Source organism: Xiphophorus couchianus, chromosome 21 (assembly GCF_001444195.1).
Source record: "Xiphophorus couchianus chromosome 21, X_couchianus-1.0, whole genome shotgun sequence".
NCBI classification, from domain to species: domain Eukaryota; kingdom Metazoa; phylum Chordata; class Actinopteri; order Cyprinodontiformes; family Poeciliidae; genus Xiphophorus; species Xiphophorus couchianus.
In genome coordinates, this window is record NC_040248.1 from 16669327 (window position 1) to 16692485 (window position 23159).

The 23159-nt window shown below is 39.5% G+C and overlaps 1 protein-coding gene across 1 annotated transcript; it reads right to left on the bottom strand.

Annotated features, from left to right (window-relative positions):
- Nucleotides 1-544: 544 nt before the first annotated feature.
- LOC114136547 (carnitinyl-CoA dehydratase) lies at nucleotides 545-22587 on the bottom strand. Its single transcript, XM_028004592.1, has 7 exons — nucleotides 22130-22587; nucleotides 20140-20310; nucleotides 15755-15852; nucleotides 13751-13895; nucleotides 3431-3580; nucleotides 2332-2447; nucleotides 545-1331 (listed from the first exon to the last, which is right to left on the bottom strand). The coding sequence occupies exons 1-7, from the start codon at nucleotides 22269-22271 to the stop codon at nucleotides 1224-1226; spliced, it is 930 nt and encodes a 309-aa protein (XP_027860393.1). The 5' UTR covers nucleotides 22272-22587; the 3' UTR covers nucleotides 545-1223.
- Between the last annotated feature and the right edge of the window lie 572 nt (nucleotides 22588-23159).

A 23159-nucleotide genomic window follows, 5' to 3' on the forward strand; every position in this document is an offset into this window, starting at 1 on the left:
TCTGGATAAAACGATGGAAGGAAATGGGTCATTTCTACCGCCTCGCACCGTGTGAGTCAGCTCGGGGTAACAAAAAGCAACAGATCCTTGTTAAAAGCTTCGCGCGCCATTAATTTTTGTCGTGTCATATTAAACAAACATTACCGAGATCGTTTAAAAAAAAGGGGGTTCGCAGCTGATCCCGGACCCCAGCGCTCTCAAACGCTGTCACCGCGATCCAGATAAACGAGCCGACCAGACTGACAGGAACTTAAACAGCACTTAAGTTCTGCTATATTTATTTGACGCTGATCAGTTGGGCATGCTTGCAAGTGTGTGTTTATGGCCCGAGGTGGAGCAGGTGATGTGTGTGTGCGCTGGGTGAACTGGAAGCAGAGGGAGGAGGAAACATTAAACAGGAGCTCTGTGTCCTGTCATCACAGCGTCTAGACAGGACACCTCCTAAACCTAATGAGTTTTTTTTGTGTGTGTGGGCGTGCGTGTGTGTGTGTGTGTGTGGATCACCCACACAATCGTGCATCCACAGGCATTCACTGCTATACACTTTGGGGTTTAGACCTTCTTGTGTAACCTTTGTTTATTAGAAACAAAAAGAAAAAAAACAGAGTTCAAACTTTCAAACAGCCATAAGTGGCATACATACAACGTATTTGCACACATTTGTCTCTGAAGCTAAAGCCTCCGCTTCGTAGCCACAGGAATGTTTACACCTGGCACAGATCTGACAAGAGGACTTCGGATTTATTCACACAAGCTTGAACAGATATGCAAGCAGAGTGTTATCAAGTGGTTTTCACATCAGTTCAAGGAATCGGTGGCAAGACGGTGCAGGTTTGATGCTTTTGAAGCCACTGAAGTCCTTTGTGTTTGTGTTGGGTTTGTTTTGTGGTAATCTGTTAAAGCCCTGGTTGGCTAAGCACACAAATATTTCTGAGAAATGATTTGATACGTTTTAAATAAATGAAAAAAAACCCAAAAAGCTCAAGTACAGGGCTATTTTTAAATTACTATTTTAATACAGAAAATAATGTAATTAATGAAGATTTCATTTCCCATATGAAGCATACCGCACTGATGCAAAACTTCATCATTGTGTTTTATATTCTTGATTGTTGTATGTTGTAAAGCAGTAATTATTCAATTGACTGCAACACAAGTTTGTGGCAACAATAGACTGAGATCACCTGAAGTCACAGTTCATAAGTCCTCCTACATGTGAAAAGCTAGGGGAATTTCCCTCCTCTTCCAACTCCTGAAGAAAACTGGACTGCCCCAGGAATCGCTTCAGCCTGGATGACTTGAACTCCGTGATCAAATTCATACTGCATGGCCTGGACAGAGCAAAAGAGCAAAAATTAAACCGATAGAAATTACTCAGAACAGGGGTTAAAACCTTTAAGCTGAACAAACATTTGGAGAAATCTACTTATGCCAACTCATCTACATAAACTACCCAGGCCAATATCTCAGATCAGAACTGGAGGTTTGCAATATATTAAATTGCAATCACAGCGTCTTCAATGTGTCCAAAATTGCAATCGAAAAGGACGAATTGGATGCAATATTTTTGTAGGATTTCATATTTTAGGTACACACACACTCAAATTATGCAAGTGGGGAACATATTTCACATGACTTTCACTCGATCCCCACACGTGATGGATTTTTTCTTAGTGGCAGATTGCAAAGAGTGGTGGTGATATTATGATAAAGGAAAAGAATAAAAATAGCCACAAAAAAATGCAACATCGCTATACTAATATTCAGCAATAATATCCCAAAGGCTTGTTTTTCTAAAAAAAGTTTTGCAGCAATAATTGGACCTGATCCTTTGTACAGGATTAGCTTTGATATAAAAATTTCCATACGGCTGTTTGTAGCTTTATTGAATATGCCTAAATATTTTATAAAGTCATCATTTGTCCTTCCAAACAATTAGGAGACCCAGTGAGGCTAAATATTCTGTTCTTGGCCATAGTGCCACCAAGTTACATACGATACAAAATACCATAACAGCTACAAAATTCTGTGTGTTTCATTGATGTTGATGTTGATTTTGTGCAACATCTTATGTAAAGCATGGTTTGCAAATTTCATTGCAAATAACGTGTGTAATCGGGCCCCTTTGCTCTCAAACCCTTTGGTGAATTTCTGATGCTAAGACGCCATCAGGTGTTAAAAACTTTGAACAACTTTCTGCTGTGCATTTATTTGTACGGTGAACGTAGAGGACCAGAAGTCATTGAAGCAAAATCGGGTGTAAACTGAGAAACCGATCCGTCACGTAAACACTAGTGCTTACACACTAGGACTGTGTAAAACGAAATATACCTGTGTGAAGGACTGGGCGTCGTAGCAGCTGTACACGGCTGAGGAGCGGTCTGTCCGGAGACACTGCTGAGGGAAGGAGCTGATCTGCTCTGCTAGCTGCACGGCTGCCTGCAACGCTGTGATTGCAACGCAAAGCAAGTCAGTTTACCAGCGGCAGTTCTTGCATGAGCGACCGTCCGATCAATCGAAAGGCAGGAAAATGATAAAAATTCTGGAGGACAAAATTCAAAGCATTCCTGCATGTAGAATCATGTACGATTTAAGCAAGTGGGTAGCCTCAACTCCAATTTGAGTGGACAAACATAAAAGCAATATGTTTGCTAAAGGTGTAAATGTCAGAGAGGTTTGATTTTTTATTTTTTAAACGTTGCGTTTGTCCAAACACCCCTTTTTGATGCCGCCCTGAGAATCTACCCATATGGCGCATCTCAAAAACTACCACGGCAGCTTAGACACACAAACACAATGTATGTGTGTGCGGAACAGCAAATGCAGCTGCATGTGATGGAAAATGCATGCAGAGCGCTTATGAAGAGTTACAAAGGAAAAGACTCCTCATAATGCGGCTGAGGTTTCCTAGCTTTACGTCACTACACCTCCGGACCCACATCAAAGCCCTGGACCTAATCCAGGACCCTCCTATGGAAAACACTAACCCTGCTGATGGCACACTTTGATGCTTCCTTTGTATGTTTAGAAGCTGCTACTTCTTCCTTTCCCTCTGATGTTAAATGTGTGCTAAGTGATTATCCTTCACAGGGCCAATTAGGCTGCGGATAAACTGTGGGTAGAAGAACTTCCTGAAAGAATTTAGCTAATCATCCTGCAACGTCCAAGCGGGGAGATGAGGGAATGAGAGACTGAGTCGTAACGAGCACACAGAACCATAAACTGCATTGGATCTTTCGGGCACTAATGCAACGCATCAATCCTCGGACTCCAGCTCACTCCCTAATAGATCCTTAAGAATACGTTTCAATTTGCTCAAATAAATACCCAGCTTTCAACAAGAAACTTGTTCAAAATGTTTCCTCTTCAAGTTCTGGAAAAAAAAAACCTACATGCAAGAAAGGCGACATATTCAAACTGCTTTAAGTACCTTGTCCATCAGGAACAACACGATTGGCCAGTCCGTAGGTTAGAGCCTCTTGAGCCCCGATCGGCCGCCCGGTCATGATCAGGTCAAGCGCTCTTGATAAACCAATGAGGCGAGGAAGCCGCACTGTCCCTCCGTCAATCAGGGGAACTCCTAGAAGACCATTAAGGTTTAAGCATACAAAAAAATTAAACAAATAGAAGTATAGAGTTCCCAAAACACCTTGAAATCCCATTTGTACTATTTGAGATCTACAATTGAGCCAAGAATTATTCAGATATCTCTTTAATTACATTTTAAAGTTACCAGTATGCTCCATCTGAGTCTAAATAAAAATAAGATTTCAGAGTAGCCCAGCAAGAGTCCCAGCTTTAATCTGACAGAGAATCTGTGGAGGGAGCTAAATATTAGGATGACGGCAAGGAGGTCTTTTATATTCAAAGATACATCGTCAAAACACCAGAGGAAATATGAAAAGGCTCCTCAAGAATTATAAGATGGGCCCCATTCGCTGCCATGCAAATAAAGACTTTTCAATTGATCATTAAGAAGGATGTAATTTAATGATATGGCTTTTTTTTCTTTAATAAAATGTAAATTAAAAACAATTTCTCAAAATGTATCTCTCCTTTAGCACAGTTTATAGTCTCATTTCCTGTCAGAAAGGATGGAACATTTTTGTTGAATGCACATTTTTTCAAATCGAAATCTGCCAGGAGTGTATGTAATTTTGGACTTAACCTCCCATCTAACACCTGACCAAAGCATAGGACTGGCCTTTTATTAAATTTCTGAATGAGTTTGTGTTTGTCAATGGGTTGATCTACGAAATTAATGAAACCCAAGTTGTCAATTTAAGACAGAATGAGAATTAAACAGGGCCTTAAGACTTAAACATTTTTTTCTGCTTCTTCTCCTGATGTTTACAAGATGTCGGACAGAATCTCAAAGGCCAGAAGCCTGATGTTTATCTTCAAACTTTATTTTAAATAAATACTCTCAAATACTGTTCATTTGTGTAGACAGGCTTTTAGACATGAAACGTCTTCTCCTGCTGCCTACTTGAAATGAGTTAAAAAGCAGCCAAAAGAAGGAAAAAAAACTGAAATAATTTCAGAAAGCCTTAAAAACTGCTGATCAAATCCCCTTTAACAAGTTAAAAGGCCTGGAAACAGTGGACGGCTTAATTTAAATCATTAATACATGAAAATAACATTTGGTCAAATGAAAAGGAGTTTGTACATGTGTGAAAGTACATGTTCCTGTAAAAATACATTCTGAATTTACTCAAAATCTAAACAAAAACATAAGGTAAACTATTCTCTACAAGGTAAGCCGCTGTGTAAGTGCAATAAAGGCATCTAATACTCCTGGAAACACAGGTTGCTTATGTCAGGGGGAACAAAGCTCTGAAATGGCTATGCTCCTATACTTTCTTTACATCTGGTCATATGAGCTCAAACTCCTCACTGGTATTCTCACAGGAAACGTTTTTAATTATATATTATTTCCCTGTCCCACAAAAACTCACGGCTAGGAGGAAAGAGCGAGTACACTGCAAGGAACAGTCAGCTTCTGGCACTTATCCTAATTTCTAAGGAGCACCAGCTGGAACTGGCACACTTTCTCCCGATCGGTTCCACACCACAATCCCAACTCCCTAATTCCTCCAAGTCACTGATTCCATCTGACCACCCCTTATTGGGAGCACATGTGTCGAACATGTTGTTCTAACCCCACATCATCATGCTTCCTTTCAGATTGCATTTTCCTTTTTCTTCTTCTCTGCATGCGAAATGGTAACAAGTGATCAGATTGTACTTATGCTTTTCTTTGTTTGTTGCCATACATGTGGCAGAGAAGGGATTCTGATCAAGCTCAGGCTGCACAGGGTTTCTGCACTGTTGGTAACACGAGACTTCATCCAGTTTTACAGATGATTGTAATCAGAGAAGTGTTTTACACAGACTTTGAAGATAAACACCTAGAGCAGGTGGAACATAGCACTAATATTACCTGAATTATTTTGTTTTTAGTCAAATATACAAATTACACAGATCCCTAGTATAAAAATAGAAAGAAAGAAAAAAAAGAAAAAGGCATGTGTAATGGAGTTGGATTTGGTCCAGGACACTTCTGTTACCTCCCTACTGGGTTCCTCTCTTCTTCTTGTTATTAATAAACCTATGGTAATCCAGTGGCCTTAGGTCATAAATCATCTCAATCTTGTCAGATTTCCATTTTATTGTCCAACAATACAAAATTTTACAGTTCTCAACTGCTGGAGTTTTTGATACTTGGACGGCAGACATATTAAGTCTCCCCAGTCATCTCCCCCTTGTTGATGAATTTCTTTGCTTTCAATCGTCAGGCAAGAATCTAGGTCTCTTTTTTTTCAAACCTTACCAGGGCTGTTTATCAGGAGCTCCTTGCTAAAACCAGGTTGGAATCTGTTTCATCGTTAGAGCTTCCCAGATTTGTTGTGGCATATATTCCACAAGTGTTCAAAATGTTAGATTTACACCTGAAGTAGCCTTAGAGCAGGCGCCCCGTGTACAAATGCTATAGTCTTTGACATGGTCGTCTTGGGTTCAATTCCTGATTTTGCAAACCTTGCTGCATGTCTTCCCCACCTTTCTTTTGCCTATTTTGTATCTAGAAACTGTCAATAAAGGCCTCTTGTGCCAATTACATTTTTTTTTTTTTTTTTTTTAATGGGATATTACACGTATGTCAACATCCTGCAAATTCCTCAGATTTGTCCACATCCATTATGGCCGTCTACCATACTATCACCTCTCAAAGGAAGTAAATTAAGATCTGGTGACTTTGGAGGTCTTTAGGTAACAGTCAGCTTTTTGTCATGTTTAAGAAACCAGTTGTGAATTTATCTTGCTGGAAGTAGCCATCAAGAACCACTGGTACCCTGTGGTCATAAAGGAACAGACATGGTCAGCAACTACACTCAAATGGCACTAAGAGGCCTAAACTGTGTCAAGAAAAAAACTTTACATCACCTGTTTTTAAAGCAAAATTCTGTGCCTACATTTCTTGTTTCTAACTAGAGGGTATTAAAGCTAGCCTTAGTTTTCTATTAAGAAAATAAACCCAGAAGGGTGGAAAATGAAGCAACAAAGAAATACGACTTGAGAAACCAGCGTGACAACACAGGGAGGTGGAGCGAGCCAGAGGAGGACAAAGCCTGACTTAAAGACCAAGAGATAAAGAGGCAGGTTGACCTCAGTCTGTCTGACTTTGGTGCTGCTGTTGGCACCACTGCTATCAGCAACCGGAAGGATCTCCCTTCTTATCCTCCGCGGCCGTCTCCTGCACCTCCTCGCCCACGGTCTCTCTGATAGTGCAATCTCTCGGGTGCTGTTTGACAGACCTCTGCTTTGTCACACATAATAAGACTGGAGACGTTGGTGAATTGCTCCTTGATGCAGTTTTCGACTAAAAACTTTGTGTTTGATTTGAGGTGGAGACTTTTTGTTTTAGTAGAAGGCATTGTGCATTAGTGATCCGAATGCGAGATAAATAAAACGTCGTTTCACCATTTACTCCCCAGTATTGGACAAACCAATTAAAAGGAGTCTGCAGCCATCTTGTCTTAAATGCAGATAAGTCTACTCTCAAAACAGAGGCTTGTTATTGCCAGGTTGGACATGAGTCAGCACAGCCTATTGTTATATAACCACATGTAAGAGGCAGCTCATTTCCTGCAGCACGGGGTCATCACTGCTTATCTGATGGGAATGAAGGAGAAGTCTGGAAGAAAGAAGAATCATTGTGTTTTATCTGCTTTCTGCACACTTTGATATGCGTTAGCCCTGAGGAAGCAGCACAATACACGAGTCATTAATATCTAACTGGTAATATCTCCCTGAAAACACTGAAATTCACAGAAAAGGTTATCTGGAAATTAGCTGGGACCAAACATCCGCCAGTCCACACACTTATAAAGCAAGAACGCTGTGAAACATGACACACTCAGGGACTCTAGCTGGCTCCTGGTCCTGCTGGCACCCTGACCACATCAAAGCTAAACCTACCACAATGGCTTCCCATGAGGGTAATACGATTAAGTTTGATGTGGATTAACAGTTTCCGGATAACTCCAGACTAAATGGACAGAGGCGAAAGAGCGGACTTTCAAGCGGAAGTTTGAAGCTTTGAATTGCTTGCTGGGAATCAATTAAAGTATTTCAGTTGGGTTGAGTCGGAGACGGGTTAATTTGATTTCATGACGTTTGACCGACGAGGATGAAAATGAGGCCACCAAATGTCTCAAACGCCATGTACATGTTACAGCCAAAAACTTCAATGGGAAAAAAATGGGGGGTTTTGTGACAGGCCAAATCACAATAGTAAGAAATTGCCACACGTCTTTGGAAAATAGTACATAGTTTTCAAATGTTTTTACATCAAAAAGTGTGGCAAGCATTTATATTAAGAACCCCAGAATAATGACTTTTGTTGCAACTACAGCTCGAGCTCTTCTGAGGTATAACTCTACCACTGTTACACATCTAGAGACTAAATCATTTCCTAATTCCTCTTAGCAAAGCCGCGCAAGCTCAATCAGATTGGATAGAAAGCATCTCCTAGCATACATTTTCAAGCGTCACCACAGATTCTCATATCTGAACCTTGAGTAGGCGCTACTATCTTCCATTGTAGCCCTAGATGTATTTTAAGGGTTGATTTCTTGCATTTTAATGGTTGATTTCTTGCTGAAAGGTATGCCTCCAGTCTTTTACAGCCTCTAACACATTATTTGTTTTAACATAGACTGCCATGTATTTTGCTCCACTCTTATTCCTATCAACTCTACCCAGTTTATTCCTCCTTAGGTCTCCTGTTGGTCTCATCACAGCATGATGAGACCAACAGCATATTTCACCGTGGGAAAAGAAAAAACAAATTGTTGCTTGCATAGTTGAGGCAAACTGTAAGCATGATCTGTTCCTTTCTTTTAGAAAATGACTCTCTTCTTTCCACTCGTCCACAGAATCAGGGGAAGAGTTTTTCTCACCTGATGTGTGGATGTCTATAGTCACTCCTGAGCTACTATGGACCCCATGGATTCTTTTGACCTTATCCATGCTGTCAGCTTTGGCGCACAGACGTGTATAATTAAGTTTGCAATGATAGCATACACTTTGTTTTGGACGGACTGAACAGTGCTCAATAAGACTTTCAAAGTTTGGGACATTGTTTTTAACTTCACCCAAACTTAGCAACCTGCTGTGTTCATCGGTCTTCATGATGATGTTTGTTGGCCAATGTTCTCTCTCAAGCCTCTGAAGATTTTTCTTCCCCAAAATAATTATGCAATACTTGGTGTTGGTTTGACATAAAATCCCAGCAAAAATACATTGAGTTTTGTAGTTTGAACTTGATGAAATGAAGAAGAAAAAAAAGTTACTGTGGTGTGAAAACTTGTAATGTAAAAATGAATTTACAGGAAGGCATTGCAGTTATCACATAATATCTGCACTACAGGTCAAGGCTTATTCAAATTTATTTTGAAGAGTCTTGTTTTGCTTTCAGGCAAATGTAAATTCAGTTAGTTTAATCTGAATATTTTTCGAATTAAAAAAAGAAAGAAAGAGAGATGCTCACATGTGTTTACTCAGTTGTAATCCTGTCTGTTTTCAAAACACAACAGCGTGACAGCTCTGTTCATTCATTCCTCATGAAGGGAAAATCCTGCAGATTAAACAGAGCTGGTTTGAAGTCGGATGATGTAATCAGTGCACTATGTCGGTCAGGTTCAGACTCTCTGAGCAGGTGTTTGGATTGGCTGATTTCAAGTTAGCTCTTGGATTGCGGTTTGACTTTGGTTCAAAACCCTGGCTTCTTTTCTTCCTCTCCATCAGTCTTGCACAGCTACGGAGACGGGACTTAGAGCTGATGAGGGGAAACGGAAAAGAAGCGGGGACTTGAAGGATGCACAAGATTAGGTGGTGTGTATTTTGGAAGGGTTTCATTTTCAGTCACAAATAAAGAATCAAAGGGGTGACACTGGACCAACCTTGAACAACCCCCAGGATTTAGGTTCTTGAATGAAATATTAGTACTTTTAAGTTACATTTTCCTATGCCAGTTTTTTTTTTCCTGCTGTACTTGTTCTTCTGGTTTAAGGAGCCAAAATAACATTGGAGATTTAAGTAAGCACTGTGGGTTTTCATTCAGGTCTCTGAGAACTCAAAGAGCTGTAGACTCTAATGCCAGATTCCTGTGATGCAACCTTCTCCTCCTTCTCATTTCCTCTCTGGCATAGCCGAGGGGCCCCAGACAGGAAGCCGCAGGTTTCGGCAGCCAATACCATGCCAGAAAACTGTCAAATCCTTGTGGTAGCCATTGGCCCACATCAGAGGAGCACAGCGCGTCTCCGAGGGGTTTTCAACTCCAAAGCCACCAGGGATTCCCTCAGGCGACCGCCATCTGTGCCCTACCCAAAATCGGTTACAGAATCTGTCCATTAAAAGGAAATAATGGCTAAAAGACATTGGATCTTTAAATAAACTCAAGCACAGCAATGCCTTTGTTGGTAAAGGGATTTTTTTTTTTTAAGTCGTTTAAATTGGCTTAAAACAAAGTTAATATTTTTTGTCTTCTAAATCCTCCGTTTGTCTTGTTCTGCTTCATTAAATTCTTCTAATGTCCCTTTACCTATATTTACATCTAAAGAAAACCAACGTCCGAGTTGAAAAGTTAAGACGTTAGTTGTGCAAGGTTAAACTTTGCAGAAAATGTTCATGAATATGCACGGCTTCCTTAGCGAAAAAGTAATAACCGTTCTTAACTGCAGCATCAAATAAAAGAAAACAGCAGTTTTAACTTAGCTGGAGGAAACGACTCAAACGTGTTGACAAATAAGCCTTGAAAGTGTGAGGCAATGACACACCACAAAATTAATCACTGGTGGAGAAATGTGCAACTTAATATGTAAAAACCGCAGCCAGTTTTCTCCCTGTCTGACAGAGTTTTGATCTGATGGAAGATGTTGGATTTACTGAGCGCTTGCAGATAGAGAGGAATAAACCTGCACTAATACACTCTGAAATTTGCAGCATTTCTCTCCAACCATTGTTCAGGTAAGTAGCTGAAAAGGTAGTACAGATGTGTAAAATTACTCAAATGAATAGTAATTTTAAGATGTACACTCTGTTCATCTTCCAAAAAACAAATGCCTGAATAAGGTGCTTTTGAATCACCTGACTTTGCATGTGCTTAATTACATGTATCAGCAGAGAAACCAACCTGGCAACACTTTAATGAAGCCTTAATGACAGTTATTCAGATCAAATTTCAGACTTCTTATGACTGAAGTGCAAAAAAATAAATAAAAACACATCAGAATGGGAGAAAAAATTGACAGCGACAAAAGTGACTCAAAGAACCATAAAAAAGGGGCAGGATGCCAAACAGGTAAAATGTCACTAACATGAGGCATAAAAATTAGAGTCAATCAATTTATTAGAGTCTATTTAAGCTATATAAAAAGGATATAATATACTGCATATACATATACAGTATATTTGATTGAATTGAGACTACAACTAGGTTAAGTTAGGAAACAATCGGATGTCATGTCTAATAAGAGCTTCATTTCAGCAAACATGACTGCAGCTATGCTGTTTGAAGCATAAGTTGGCAATTATTTCCAATTACTTTCTATTATGAACGTTTAATAAAAGTGAAGAAAATAAACAAATGCTCTCTGTAAATCTGTTTGACTGCGGGAGGCAATCAGATTTTTTCAAGCCAAGAAATGGTGGAAATAAATTCACTTTAGTGTATTTTTTGTTCATATTCATTTCTGTATATTCCACTAACTTCAATGACAAAGTAATGTAAAGAAAAATTGTTATAAGTATTAAAATTGAGAAGCCCAACGGTGTCTCTTAAACTGGAAAGTGACAACATACTTAACACAAAAGACTCAGAGCTCTGCCAGGATGCTCCCCTGTTAAATTACAGGCTTCAAATGAGAAGTTTTTCATGTTTATACTGCAAGTCTAGTACTGTCTGTAATTTATAGTAAAAAGCTGTATTTATAAACACCCTGGTTATATTTCAAGCCCTCTAGAAGCATAGCTGAAATCTATAGAAGAGTTGCTGAAGGGAAGTGAAACCGCTCTTTACACGCTGAATTGTAGGACGGGGTTTTTTGGGGGGAGGAATCCGGATCAGCTCTGTGTGTGTTTACAACAGAAAGCTCGATGCTTTAGAAGTATAGTTGAGTCAGCCGGCAAGCCTTACCAGTAAAAATGCCAAAAAGGGAAAATGTTTATAAGGAAATTGTGACATAAATAACCCGTAAGCCCTGCTTGGCTATGCTGTGGAAACCTGGCAGTTGGTTGTTTCCTCCTCTACTTATCAAGGCTGCCCAGCAGACTGTGGCCATGAAGCCAAAAGGTCACGGTCACCATCGTTATCGCTTCGAGGCCCCGTCCTTGCGCACAAACACGAGGAGGCTGTGGTGATAACAGAAGACATAGTAACGACGCTGAAAAATAGAAACAAAGTCGACTTCCTGGTACTAGGAGACAGATGATGAATGCTTGGATGCAAAGAAAACAGACGGTTGTTTTTTGGGGTCAGGTATCATAAGCCGAGAAAAAAAAATACAACATTTTAACATTTCTAGAATCAAACTGAAAGTTGCTAACTTCTACTAAAAGTAGAAAAAAAATTTAAATGTGAACATCAGTGTTGATTTTTTTTTTTTAAGGACCACAAAGTTTAATTTAGGAGACTTTCCCTAGATTGGCAAAGTTTATCAACACACAACTCCTGAAATGCCTGTTTATATATTTTTTTCCTCAAATAAAACCAATACCTACCATAAAGAAAAGGTTAATACAAGATTCCTGAGCTGCTAGTTTGACTTTGGGAGGAATACTTAGTGACACCTAAGAAAATGTTTTTTGTCATTACCTAAGAAGAGTCATATTAATAGAGGTTTTTGCCCTTTAAACTATTGCTGCATTGTCAAAAGCACACAGTAATGCAGATTAACTGTGAGATTCTGAAAGCTAAAGCTGTCTTGGAAGAAAAGGGGCAGAGGAACTCGGTCTTTGCCCATTCTCTGACAATTGTAGAGCCATAACATTAAAGTACATCCAACTGGTCAGAAATGGGCCAAAGAACTAGCTTGATCTTGCCAGAACAAAAACGCTTCACAATGTGCAACAATGAAAGTTACTGTGTAGCAGTAGCAGCAGCAGCAGCATTTGAGACTAAAATAAGCAGCATCAAAGAAAAATTAATCTGGAACTTCTTGGCCGTTTGCAGAGATATCCATTTCCAGAGGAAAGCCACCCTGTGATGACTTTGGCCTTATCCTTCTGTTTAAGAAAATAAAAACACATTGTAGCTGGTGAACAATGTTGTTTTCGAAACAGGAAACTCTGGAAGTTTGTTCACTCTTAAATATACAGGGCAGATTCCAATGAACTAAGATGGATGACTGAACTGGCTGCTGTAAAACAGCACAGGCCAACTCTGACCAGGTCAAACCTGAAGGACGGTTTACTTCATCTCTGGTTAGGCACAGAGTTTACTCTGAGGCAAACATTCAAAATCTTTGACAAATATTTAATAACGAAATGATCCAGTTGAAATGAGTGTAGGATCAACCACTGGGGAGTCAGATGACTGGTGATCATGTATTTCTGGATAGAAATGTGGTGTTGAGCATATTGGCTTCACCCTCAAGACCCAATGATGATTCTTCTTCTCTTCTCTGTTAGAGGCAGCTAGCATATTTTACTTTCAAAAGGTTACCCAACCCTGTCCAGTCCAAAATACATTCCCACAAGGAAGAGAACTCATAAATCACAAAAAACTCAACTTAAAAGAGTAAAGTATTTGTAAAACCTCTTGGTTACATTTGCTTCAAATGGAGTTTTAAGGGTAACACTGATTGAATTGCAGGTGATTTTGAAGTCTTTCCTTACAGCATAAATATGTTTGAATAAAACTCTTACACATCCTAAAGAACAGTCCAAACAAATTTGTTCATGTCTCCACCTTGAAAAGGTCCCTTAGAGTCACAACAGATTCCAACTGGACTGAACAACCTTGAGCTTGACAGATAAATCATTCTTGGAGTTTTCTCAAATACTGTGGATGTTATCTTTACTAACAGGCCAAAGCAGTATATGGGAAAACTGCTTCTGCCAAAACCAAGCTGCAATAAAAGCAGCCCGCATAAGTAAGTGAGCAGACCTGATGTTATTGCAGATGTTGTAAAAGCTCAAAATTAGTGATCAAATCTCAATTAGGCCTGTAAGGCAGAGAGCAACATACCAAATCTGCGGCAGAAGACCCCCATGACGGCGCTCTCCTCCACCACCCTCAGGTCAGCCAGCAGGGCCAGCTCCAACCCTCCGGCCACAGCGTAGCCGCTCACGGCCGCTATCAGCGGCTTCGACAGCTGCAGACGGGATGGACCCTGGAGGAAACGGCTGGATCAGTCAACCCATACATACGCAGAACATTGTTACACTGTATGGCGATCCAAAGGACTGAAGTCATCATGCAAGATGTAAACAGAGTAAACAAGGCGTGCGTATCATCACCACTCCACAGCGATTTATGCTCTTAACGCGCTACTCGGTAAAATGTTCCAGGCTTCATTTTCTAATTCATTTCTCAGACTGTCAAACAAATGAGGAACAAGAGGATTCGAGTTTTGACCACAGCTGAACAAATGAAGACGTTTGTTTTTCCTGTATGAGGTACAATGGTCTCATGTTCTGCATAGGAGGTCCACTCAATCCCAACCACCTTCAGCAATACGCAGGCCAAGCATTTTTATGGTGAGTGTAACTCTCCATAAAAATGTTACTGTATAATATTTAGATACTGTTAATTCATACCAACTGTTTGCAAGCGAGCATGAAGCTACAGTGAATTGCTTAGGCTTTCGTTGCCCCCTTTTTGTCTTTTGCAAGTTAGAACCACAAACCTTTTATGTGAGACTGAAACAAAGGAGAAAATAAATATAAAGTAGAAGAAAAACGATTTTTGGCTGTCATTTTTTTAATAAATAAAAATATGAAATTGATGGTTCGGATTTGTTTTCAGCCCCTGTATATGTGTGACTGAAACAGGGTGGTGGCAGAATTGTGCTGTGGGAATGACAGAGAAGATGGAGTTAAATGCTTGGCAATCCAAATAGAAAGCCTGTCCAGGGCAATGCTACTTCTGGTCAGACAGTGGCGCCAAACTTGCAACTGATTAAGAAAAAGACAGGGAAGAGAGAGTAGAAGTAGAAAAAAAAACTACAAAACATGTTTCCTAAATAGTGAGTGGCATTAATTTTTCACTCATGAAAAATGTATCTCTTAGAAACAAATGGAACCAAAACAGTGATATCATAATGAGAAATCAATTTGTTCTTTCTTTTCTGTTTTTCTTTTGTTGTTGCTCTCTTCTGAGTAGTCAGTGTAAAGACTATCATATTATTGCCCCCACCTATGCTCATGCTCATAGACACAGAGAACTATGTCAATGCCCCAACCATGCAGCCAGAGCAACACTGAAATTGTTTAGATCAGGGCTTTTCAGCATCAGTTCTCGAAGTCTGGCGTCCTCCATGTTTTAGATGTGTCCTTGCTCCAAGACAGCTGAGTGTTCGGACGGCCAAGTTGTGGTACAGATTTAAATCCCATTGAGAATTGGTGGCAAGACTTTAAAATTGCTCTTCGGACCATCCAATCTAAATTTGTTTGAGCTATTTTTGCCAGGAAGGATGGGTCAAAATCACAGGTTCAAGGTGTGCAAAGCTCATAGAGCGATGCCCCAAAAGATGTGTAGCTGTAACTGCGAAAAGGTTGTTCCATATAATAATTAGCAGGCCAAATATGAATGTACATCACACCTTTAAGATTTTACTTACATTTGAAAATCATGTATCTACATTTCTTTTTATCATTCATTTTAATTCAACATCTTAATTATTCTCTACTTTGTGTTCTCAATAACATAACTGCCCTCCTCATAAATTCAATGGACGTTTGTGGCTATAATGTCAAAAAACAAAGGTACAAATGTTGGCAGGTGCTGTAACACATACACAGCAGTAGCAGAGGAGTACTAGAGGCATCTCTCTTCTACTTCATTACTTAAAACAAAAATGTTCCTAATTACCTGTTCTCTCAAACATTTAAAAATAAAAACAATTACTAGCAGCCTGAAATTCTGGCTTTAGATTTTACGATTTACATGATTACAGATTTACATGACATTGAAATGTAGATGTAAACCTCACTAGTACACGCATGCAATCAAAAACCGAGCTCTGCTCACCATTGGGCCAGGACCCTTTGTGACATCTTGCTCCAATTTAAGGGGGGCTTTTTGATTGGCCAGCATTTTCAGATCATAACCAGCGCAGAAATTCCCTCCTGGAAGAGACCGCAAAATTACAAAGTATGGCAGAGAGGAAAATAAAATGATGAGGAAGAAAACAAAAAAAGAAAAAAGGCTGCAATTTGGCTTGCAGCTTGCTTTCTTTTGGCTCGCCGACACACAAATACTCCTCCTTCCCTAAAGGATGTAAATTCAATGCATAGGCGCAGACGGTACATGTGCTCACATGCATCATACTCTCATTAATGGGCAAGTAATGCAGTGCAGCCACAGATCTCTTCCACTGGATTCATGTGGTAATTACAACATTGCCCAAGAGGCAAACAAACACTATGTCACTGTCTAAGGCAGGGACTCATAAAATCCTCCTCTCTCTGTAATGTGACAGTAATGAGAATGATCGTAATGAACACATGTGCCAGTAACACCCATCAACTGGGAGCTCTGATTACAGCTGTGGGTCAGCGTTGGGTTGTTAGAGGAAAAACTGTGTGTCATCCTGTTTATGGGAGCAGCACTGGAAATGAGCATCCTACACCAGTCAGACCTTTTAAAGAAACTTGAGGAGCAAGAGCTGCGTGTTTTTATTCACAAGACATCAGCCCAGAAAATGCGACACTATCGTGAAAGAGATGATGCACTATGAGGGCAGACTAATGTCTTTTAAGCATGTAAAATGATCATTTTACACATAATAAAAACAAATGAGACATGTGCCGTAAAAGTCTAATTTGTGGTGCCATTTATGCCTCTTTGAACATTTTTTATATTTTGTTATGTTACAACAGCTGAGATATTGAATGGGGAGATCACACAATTGACCGACACAAAGCAGTGTGCAATCATGAAGTGGAAGGAGTAAGAGACATGGTTATTTTATCTGCACATAAGGTCTGCCAAGTGTGGCTCACATTTGTGTTTAACCCTCCTCACTCAACAGGTTGTAGATGGTTGGAATTGAAGGGAAGTCTGTCAACTTTCTTTGACAAAAAGTTCAAGCTCAGCCACATTAGACTGAGAGTGATTTGACATAGTTTTTCAAGCCCACTGATTGCATTTAGTTGCATTTAGTTCTAGACTTTGACAGTGTCATTTTGATGAATGAATATAATCTGATCTGAACCAAGACATGTAAGCTCTGACTGAATGCTTAGGGTCTTTGTACAACTGGAAGGTAAACCCCAGTCTCAGTCTCAAAAGGTTTTCTTTCACACCTTATCTGCATTTACCTTCATCTGTCTTCGGAGCAGCTTCCCCGTCTCTGCTAAAGAGAACTTGCTAACATCACTATGTCTCACCATGGGGGATCTTGTGCATATTATGGCTTCAAAATTTGCACCAAATACCTGTAGAAGCCTTGTTCCACGTGTTCATCACGTGTTTAAAATAAAACATTTTATTTGGTATATATTAATAAAATTTTTCTTGCTTTGTGGCTCTAGACAAATTTTATTTTATAGCGATGAGTTCAAAAACGCTTTTTGGAATTTAAAAGATTGCCGACTCCTGGTCTGTGATATAAAATTCCAATAAAATATTTTACATTTTGTTGCTGAATTGTGAGTGAATATGAAAAAGTTCCACCACGATGAAAACTCTGAATATTGTGACATTAATTCTGGCTACAGAGTGGTAGTTTACACCACAGCTGGAGCAGGTGGTGAAGGGTTTTCCCTACATTAATCTTGAATCCTACAGCATAATGCTGCTCTTGTACAAAATTATTTTACTCCTGTCCAGAGAGCTGCATCGCTATCTTGTTATCTTGATCCCCAACTTCTCCAGCAAACAGGTTGAGGTCAAACTGGACAAAGACATAGAGCTCCACATAAGTGTACGTTTCTTTAGATAAAAGCATCTCCTACTTATCAAAACAATGGGGGCTCCTATATTGAGCTGCCAAAATATTTGACACAGGAACTGAAATAAAAGTATCTGATTGAACAAGACAGTAGAGTTCTTTAATGTTTAATTCAGTTTGACTCATCAGGACAGGAAAACAGTATAGGTCCATTTAGCTGCTTCGACATCAAATTCTTGATGTGGCATTTGTGGCTCAGAGCCAATATGTTAACATAGAAAGTAATTCACTTTATTGATGAGGCTTAAGAGGGTTAATATTAGGTTTAAACCAAGAATATGTGATGATCTTTGAAGCCATTACTTTCACCCTCATTGATATTCACTACAGTTTCTATAAATGATCCAAGTGCAACAAAATGATATCTTAAACGATTCGCCACTTTCTGCATTTATTTAATGTGACGGCAGTGCTGAATTACCAATTAGCATCTGCTACGTCCCTTTAGTCATGTTAAGTAACACATCTGACACAGCATCCATAGCTTTCCTGGCTAAAAAGCTACTCCCAGAAATCTGAACGTGAAATCATCAAAACAAATGTCCCAGCAAATTCAAGCCCTGCTGAAAGCAATTACTCTTAACATCATAAGTGAAAAAACAAAAAAAAAGAGAGAGAGCGAGCTGAGAGAGTGACTGTGTCAGTGTTAATTTGACCTAAATGGATTCCGTATGTTTGCAGAAACATTACATCCACACTGGAACCTCCCTGCCTGTCACTTTACGGCACCGAGGCGCTGCTAATCACCGCAGAGGGGTCGGCCGGCTTCTCGTGATGGAGCAGCAGCGGACGATAGCCCGCTGACAGAAATGTGGGGTGTGACTGCTGAAACGCAAGGCTGACTTTTGCCCATTTAAAGCGAGCCACTACGTAGACTGGAGCCGCCAGCAGCCATCGTGTGGAGAGGCAACAAATTATACAGTTTGAGGCCACGGCACACCTCACAGAGCCTGGTCCCCGGCTGAAGACGATGTTTCCACTGGGGGAAGGAGTTTATGCACCATGTGCTATGATTAGAGCTGTGACATGATCCTGGTCCGCCAGGGCAGGTCACCTCACAGGTGTTTGTGTTCACGGTCTGGGTTTTCCGGGCATTCCCATCCAAGTATTTTGAGGATGAAGGGATGATGGAAACAGAAGATGCTTTAGTTTTGAGAGCTCTGTGATGTTTAGTGATTTTGTTGTATTGCCGTAAAAGCGATTCAACTCGAGTAAATTCAGTACAAAGTTCACGGAAAGGTGCAAGTGTAAAAAAAAACCCACTTGAAATGGGTTTTGCTTGCGTAAACTTCCTGTTTGCTTGCTTTTGAAGTGAAGAGAGAGAAAAAGGGAAAGAGCTCTACTCTAGAGCATTAACTTGTGATTATTTTACAGAAGTAATGCTTAAATGGAGCTTTTATTTCCCCAAGACAGATAAAGTTTGCAACAAGGACAGATATTAAATATCTGTAATCTGAGAGATGTGTCCCAAAGGATGAATAAACAAACAAACATTGCCACGTTTCTTCAGCACACATTCATAGGTCCCTTGACATGACAATTTTTACTCCATTTAGTTTTGTCATTTGCCTTTTTTACCTTCTGTGAGTATCATAGAACTGACTTATTTCATGAATATAAAAATGTATGGCGAGATAATGTTAAAATAATGTTTCAAAATCTGTTGACAATCCACATGGGTTGTGGCTGTTTTCATTTGTGCTTCAGAACAGAAACAATTTTAAAGTCTTTCTTCACAGTTGTGAGAAGAAGATGTCAGTGATTTGAAATCTATTAAACTTAAAAGAAAATACTCATCAACAGCTCATGAATGAATTATGATGCGGAAAAAAAAATTCTACCAATTCAAAAAGTTTAGCAGCGTCTCTCCCCAAAACACCACACTAACGCCACCTTGTTCATTTGTTATTAACCTCATAAATGCAGTGGAAACACGGGGGGCAAAAAAAGAAAAAAGTTCACATATTTATACAAAAGTGCAAATGCTCTTTATTTGAACCAATAAACCATCTCTTCATCTTATATTTCTGTCATTAAAATGTTTTAAAGGTTGAAATTGTCTTGTTTATATCTTCTCTTTTTTGTTATAGTATAGCACAGCACACTTGTAAAAGAGATTTTTAATCTTAATGAGTTTCTCTTCCTGGTGAAATAAAGGTTACAAACAAACATTTTTTTATCCACATGCTCATCTTCATATAGCACTTTTTTATGCTTTCTGTGCAAAAAAATGGAAGAAGGAGGAGTTTCAGAACAGCCAATCTGAGATATATATATAATTTTTTTTTTTAACCTTTTGAACGTCTCAGGCTTTACACTTTTTTTTTCTCTGACTGGTATAAATTTGGTAGCAAAAGATGACAAATGCACAATTTTAAAATCAAAAAGAAAAGTAAAAAGCTATGAATCCTTTTCTGATTGACATGAGGCAGAGACTCAAGATTTTGCTAGCATTTTCTACCTTTCCCGTGCAGAACAGCCACGTTCAAGTCAGGGTCGCTGTCGAAGGCCTGCAGCTCCTCCAGCAGACGCCCCGCTGTCTCCTGGTTCACCGCGTTACGCACCTCTGGGCGGTTTATTGCCACGGTAACCACGAATCCCCTTCGCTCTGAGACCACGGTCTGACCTGTAGCTAATGGCAGACGGTGTGTGAGATGCACAGATTATAAAAAAAAAAAAATCACAACACTAGGAGGAGAATGTCTGCACTGATCTGAGTTGTGTTTATGTGCGCTACGTATCGTGGCTCGAGGTTGGACCAGGCAGCTGACCTGACATTGTTTAGGTTCATCCCGTGGATTCCAGCTGCTTCCCACACCCACAGGACGCTGCCTCCAGAGGAGACGAGGCCAGGGAAACAAAGCTACTGGATGCGTGAGAGACGCTGACACAGACTGCTAAACCAAGCCCAGTGGAGGATGAAAAGCAAAGGCAATTTGTCTCAGGCGAGCTTTCGACTCTGCTACACCTTAAACAAACACAGTAATTACACAGAGCTGAGCAAGCTCCAAGGAAGTGAACCGCATCTTAACTACCTCTGTGGGACGTTGTTTGCAGTTTTATTTCAGGAACATTTTGTGGCAGAAACACAAGGAAACACTGGAGGGGACTTTTGCATCCCGCCTTTATGTGAAATTCTGAATAAATAAATAAAGAAGTATATCTAAAGAATCACACAAGTAGTATTAAAAGCAATTGATCTCAAAATGATATAAAAACATTGGAAAATGTTAAATTTGTGATGGCTTCAAATAGTTGCCAACAGCTAAATGTTATATTTTACTCTATTCCGAGGATCTATGCTACATCCATCTTGTTGGGTCAGAATAATTCTGGGAACAATATCTTGATCAACATATTTATTATGGGGCGGCACAGTGGCGCAATTGCTGGCATTGTTGTCTTGTAGCAAGAGTCACTGGGGAAACAATGCATGTTCTCCCTGAACATGCATGCAAGCAGAACAAAAGAGTTCTCTCTGGGTACTCCTGCCTCCGCTCAGTCCAAACACATGCCTGTTAGATTACTTGGATACTCAAAATTGCCATTTTTTGTGAGTTTTTGTGTGTCTGTGTCTTGCCTAACAACCACTGGAGATGGACCATCATCTTTTTCCTGTTTTACTTATGTTCGATTAATGTTCTTTCAAATGATGCCAAAGCTGTAGAGTAAAAAAAATAATAATATCTATACCCCGAGTTCTAGGAATTAATCAAAATTATGCACGATTCAAATATATCATCTCATCTTCATATCCTCAATGTTTCATTTAACAATACAAGCTGCATACATTTTCTCCTGGAAACTTTGCAAACTGGGAATGAATAACATTTAATGTACACCAGAGAACAAAATATTGCAGTAATAGTTAGCAATCACGTGTTAAAAAGAAACTAATTGAGGTTGTCAGTAAACCATAAAATTTGACACATTAATACATGTATTTTTTCTACTGCTAGTTCAGAGAATCAATACATTCGGAGTTTATGTTTCAACATAACATACAATTATTCAGTTCTGTTGAGCAGGGCAGTTGAACCACTTAACATAACTTGTGTAATGAAGGAGCCTTTTCTATAATGGGAATGTTCTGCGTTTGTGACACCAGTCTTGACTGAAGTGCAAGATTTATTACCAAAAAGCCTTTGCGATACGAAATATCAGACATTTATGGTCTACATCACCGTTCTCTACAATGGACTTACTATAATTTACTTTTACAAATGTAAACTTTTAACAACCTTCACGAGAAAAATCTGAAGTTAGTCATTCCGGACTTACAGTAGCTGATATTGTTCAGTTTGTGTTATTTTTGCAGTTTCCATCCCCGTCTAGTTTCCTGCATTTGATGTCAAATGAGCTACAGGTGTGTCAGAGCTTTCTTCTACAGTGTCATCACGGTGTCCTCTGCTGCCACCTACAGTTTTCATTACGCTACTGCACACTCTTACCTGTTCCCTCGACTTCGCCTCCCGTTGAAGCGCTGTAGGGTTTTGTTGTTTTCAAAGTCATGCTCCCACACTGACTTAATATTCTGCCTTGACGCATAGCTGCGAAAACTTGCCCAAGAGCCCGAAAATGTTTTAGCGGCATTGCAAACACTTTCTTAGAGGAACACTCAGAAATTCACAAACGATTTCGAAATGACCCGCAAAAGCAGCTGAGCTATGCTGGGAAGGCGCAACCCTGTTACGGGTCCTGACAGAAACCGCAGTCAAAATGCTGAAGGTTCTGGGGACAAACATCTACTTGGTGCATTGCAGCAGTCATACCGGCCCAAATGCAGCAGAGGGCGCGCTTATCCTCGATAAAATCTAGTTTCTGGGTTTAGTCACATTTTATAAAATCTGTTTCTGATTTGATTCATTGTGATGTCGCCCCTTCTATTTGGTCATCAGGACCTGCTCCAGTAATCATTCACCATGACCAAAACTAAAGGTTTGACATTCTTTCAAAAAAGAAAATCTTAATTTATAGAACTTGAACTCATTCGGATTCTTGTTATTAATTCAATTCATTTATATACATCACAATCAAACTTTTCCTTTGAATCAGGATGTGTGCTTGAGCAACACAAAGTAGCACAGAACTGGTGGCAGCATTATGTTGCAGGTCACTTTATCTAGTCAGATAAAATCCAAATAAAACAAGGTTCTTGTTTGAATTTTGAGACAATCGCCTTGCAAGACATTGTTGTTTCCCATGGCTGAATCTTAAAACTGCGCAATTTTAAGATTTACAGGAAAATGGGAAACATTTTCATTTATTTTCAGCCATTTTAATCTGCTCCACTTCTATCACACGTATGACTAAGACACCACCAACAGGAAATAAAGATATGCCATCATTAAGAATATGCAAGTAGATGAGACATAACTTGTACTTTGACATAATTCACCATGTTTTTGTGGAATGTCTGCTTCTAATTGAGTTATTGGTAGAAAAGTAGTATTTCTACTTTTATTTTCATCCTTTAAATAA

Bases quoted from the DNA above. Each gene is read 5' to 3' on its own strand.
- LOC114136547 (XM_028004592.1), bottom strand. From the start codon at position 22,271: ATGCCGCTAAAACATTTTCGGGCTCTTGGGCAAGTTTTCGCAGCTATG. The intron at 20,311-22,129 runs GTAAGAGTGTGC...GTCTGCCATTAG, and splicing joins AGGCGAAGTCGAGGGAACAG to CTACAGGTCAGACCGTGGTC. The intron at 3,581-13,750 runs GTATGTTGCTCT...ATGGTCTTCTAG, and splicing joins GGTCTTCTGCCGCAGATTTG to GAGTTCCCCTGATTGACGGA.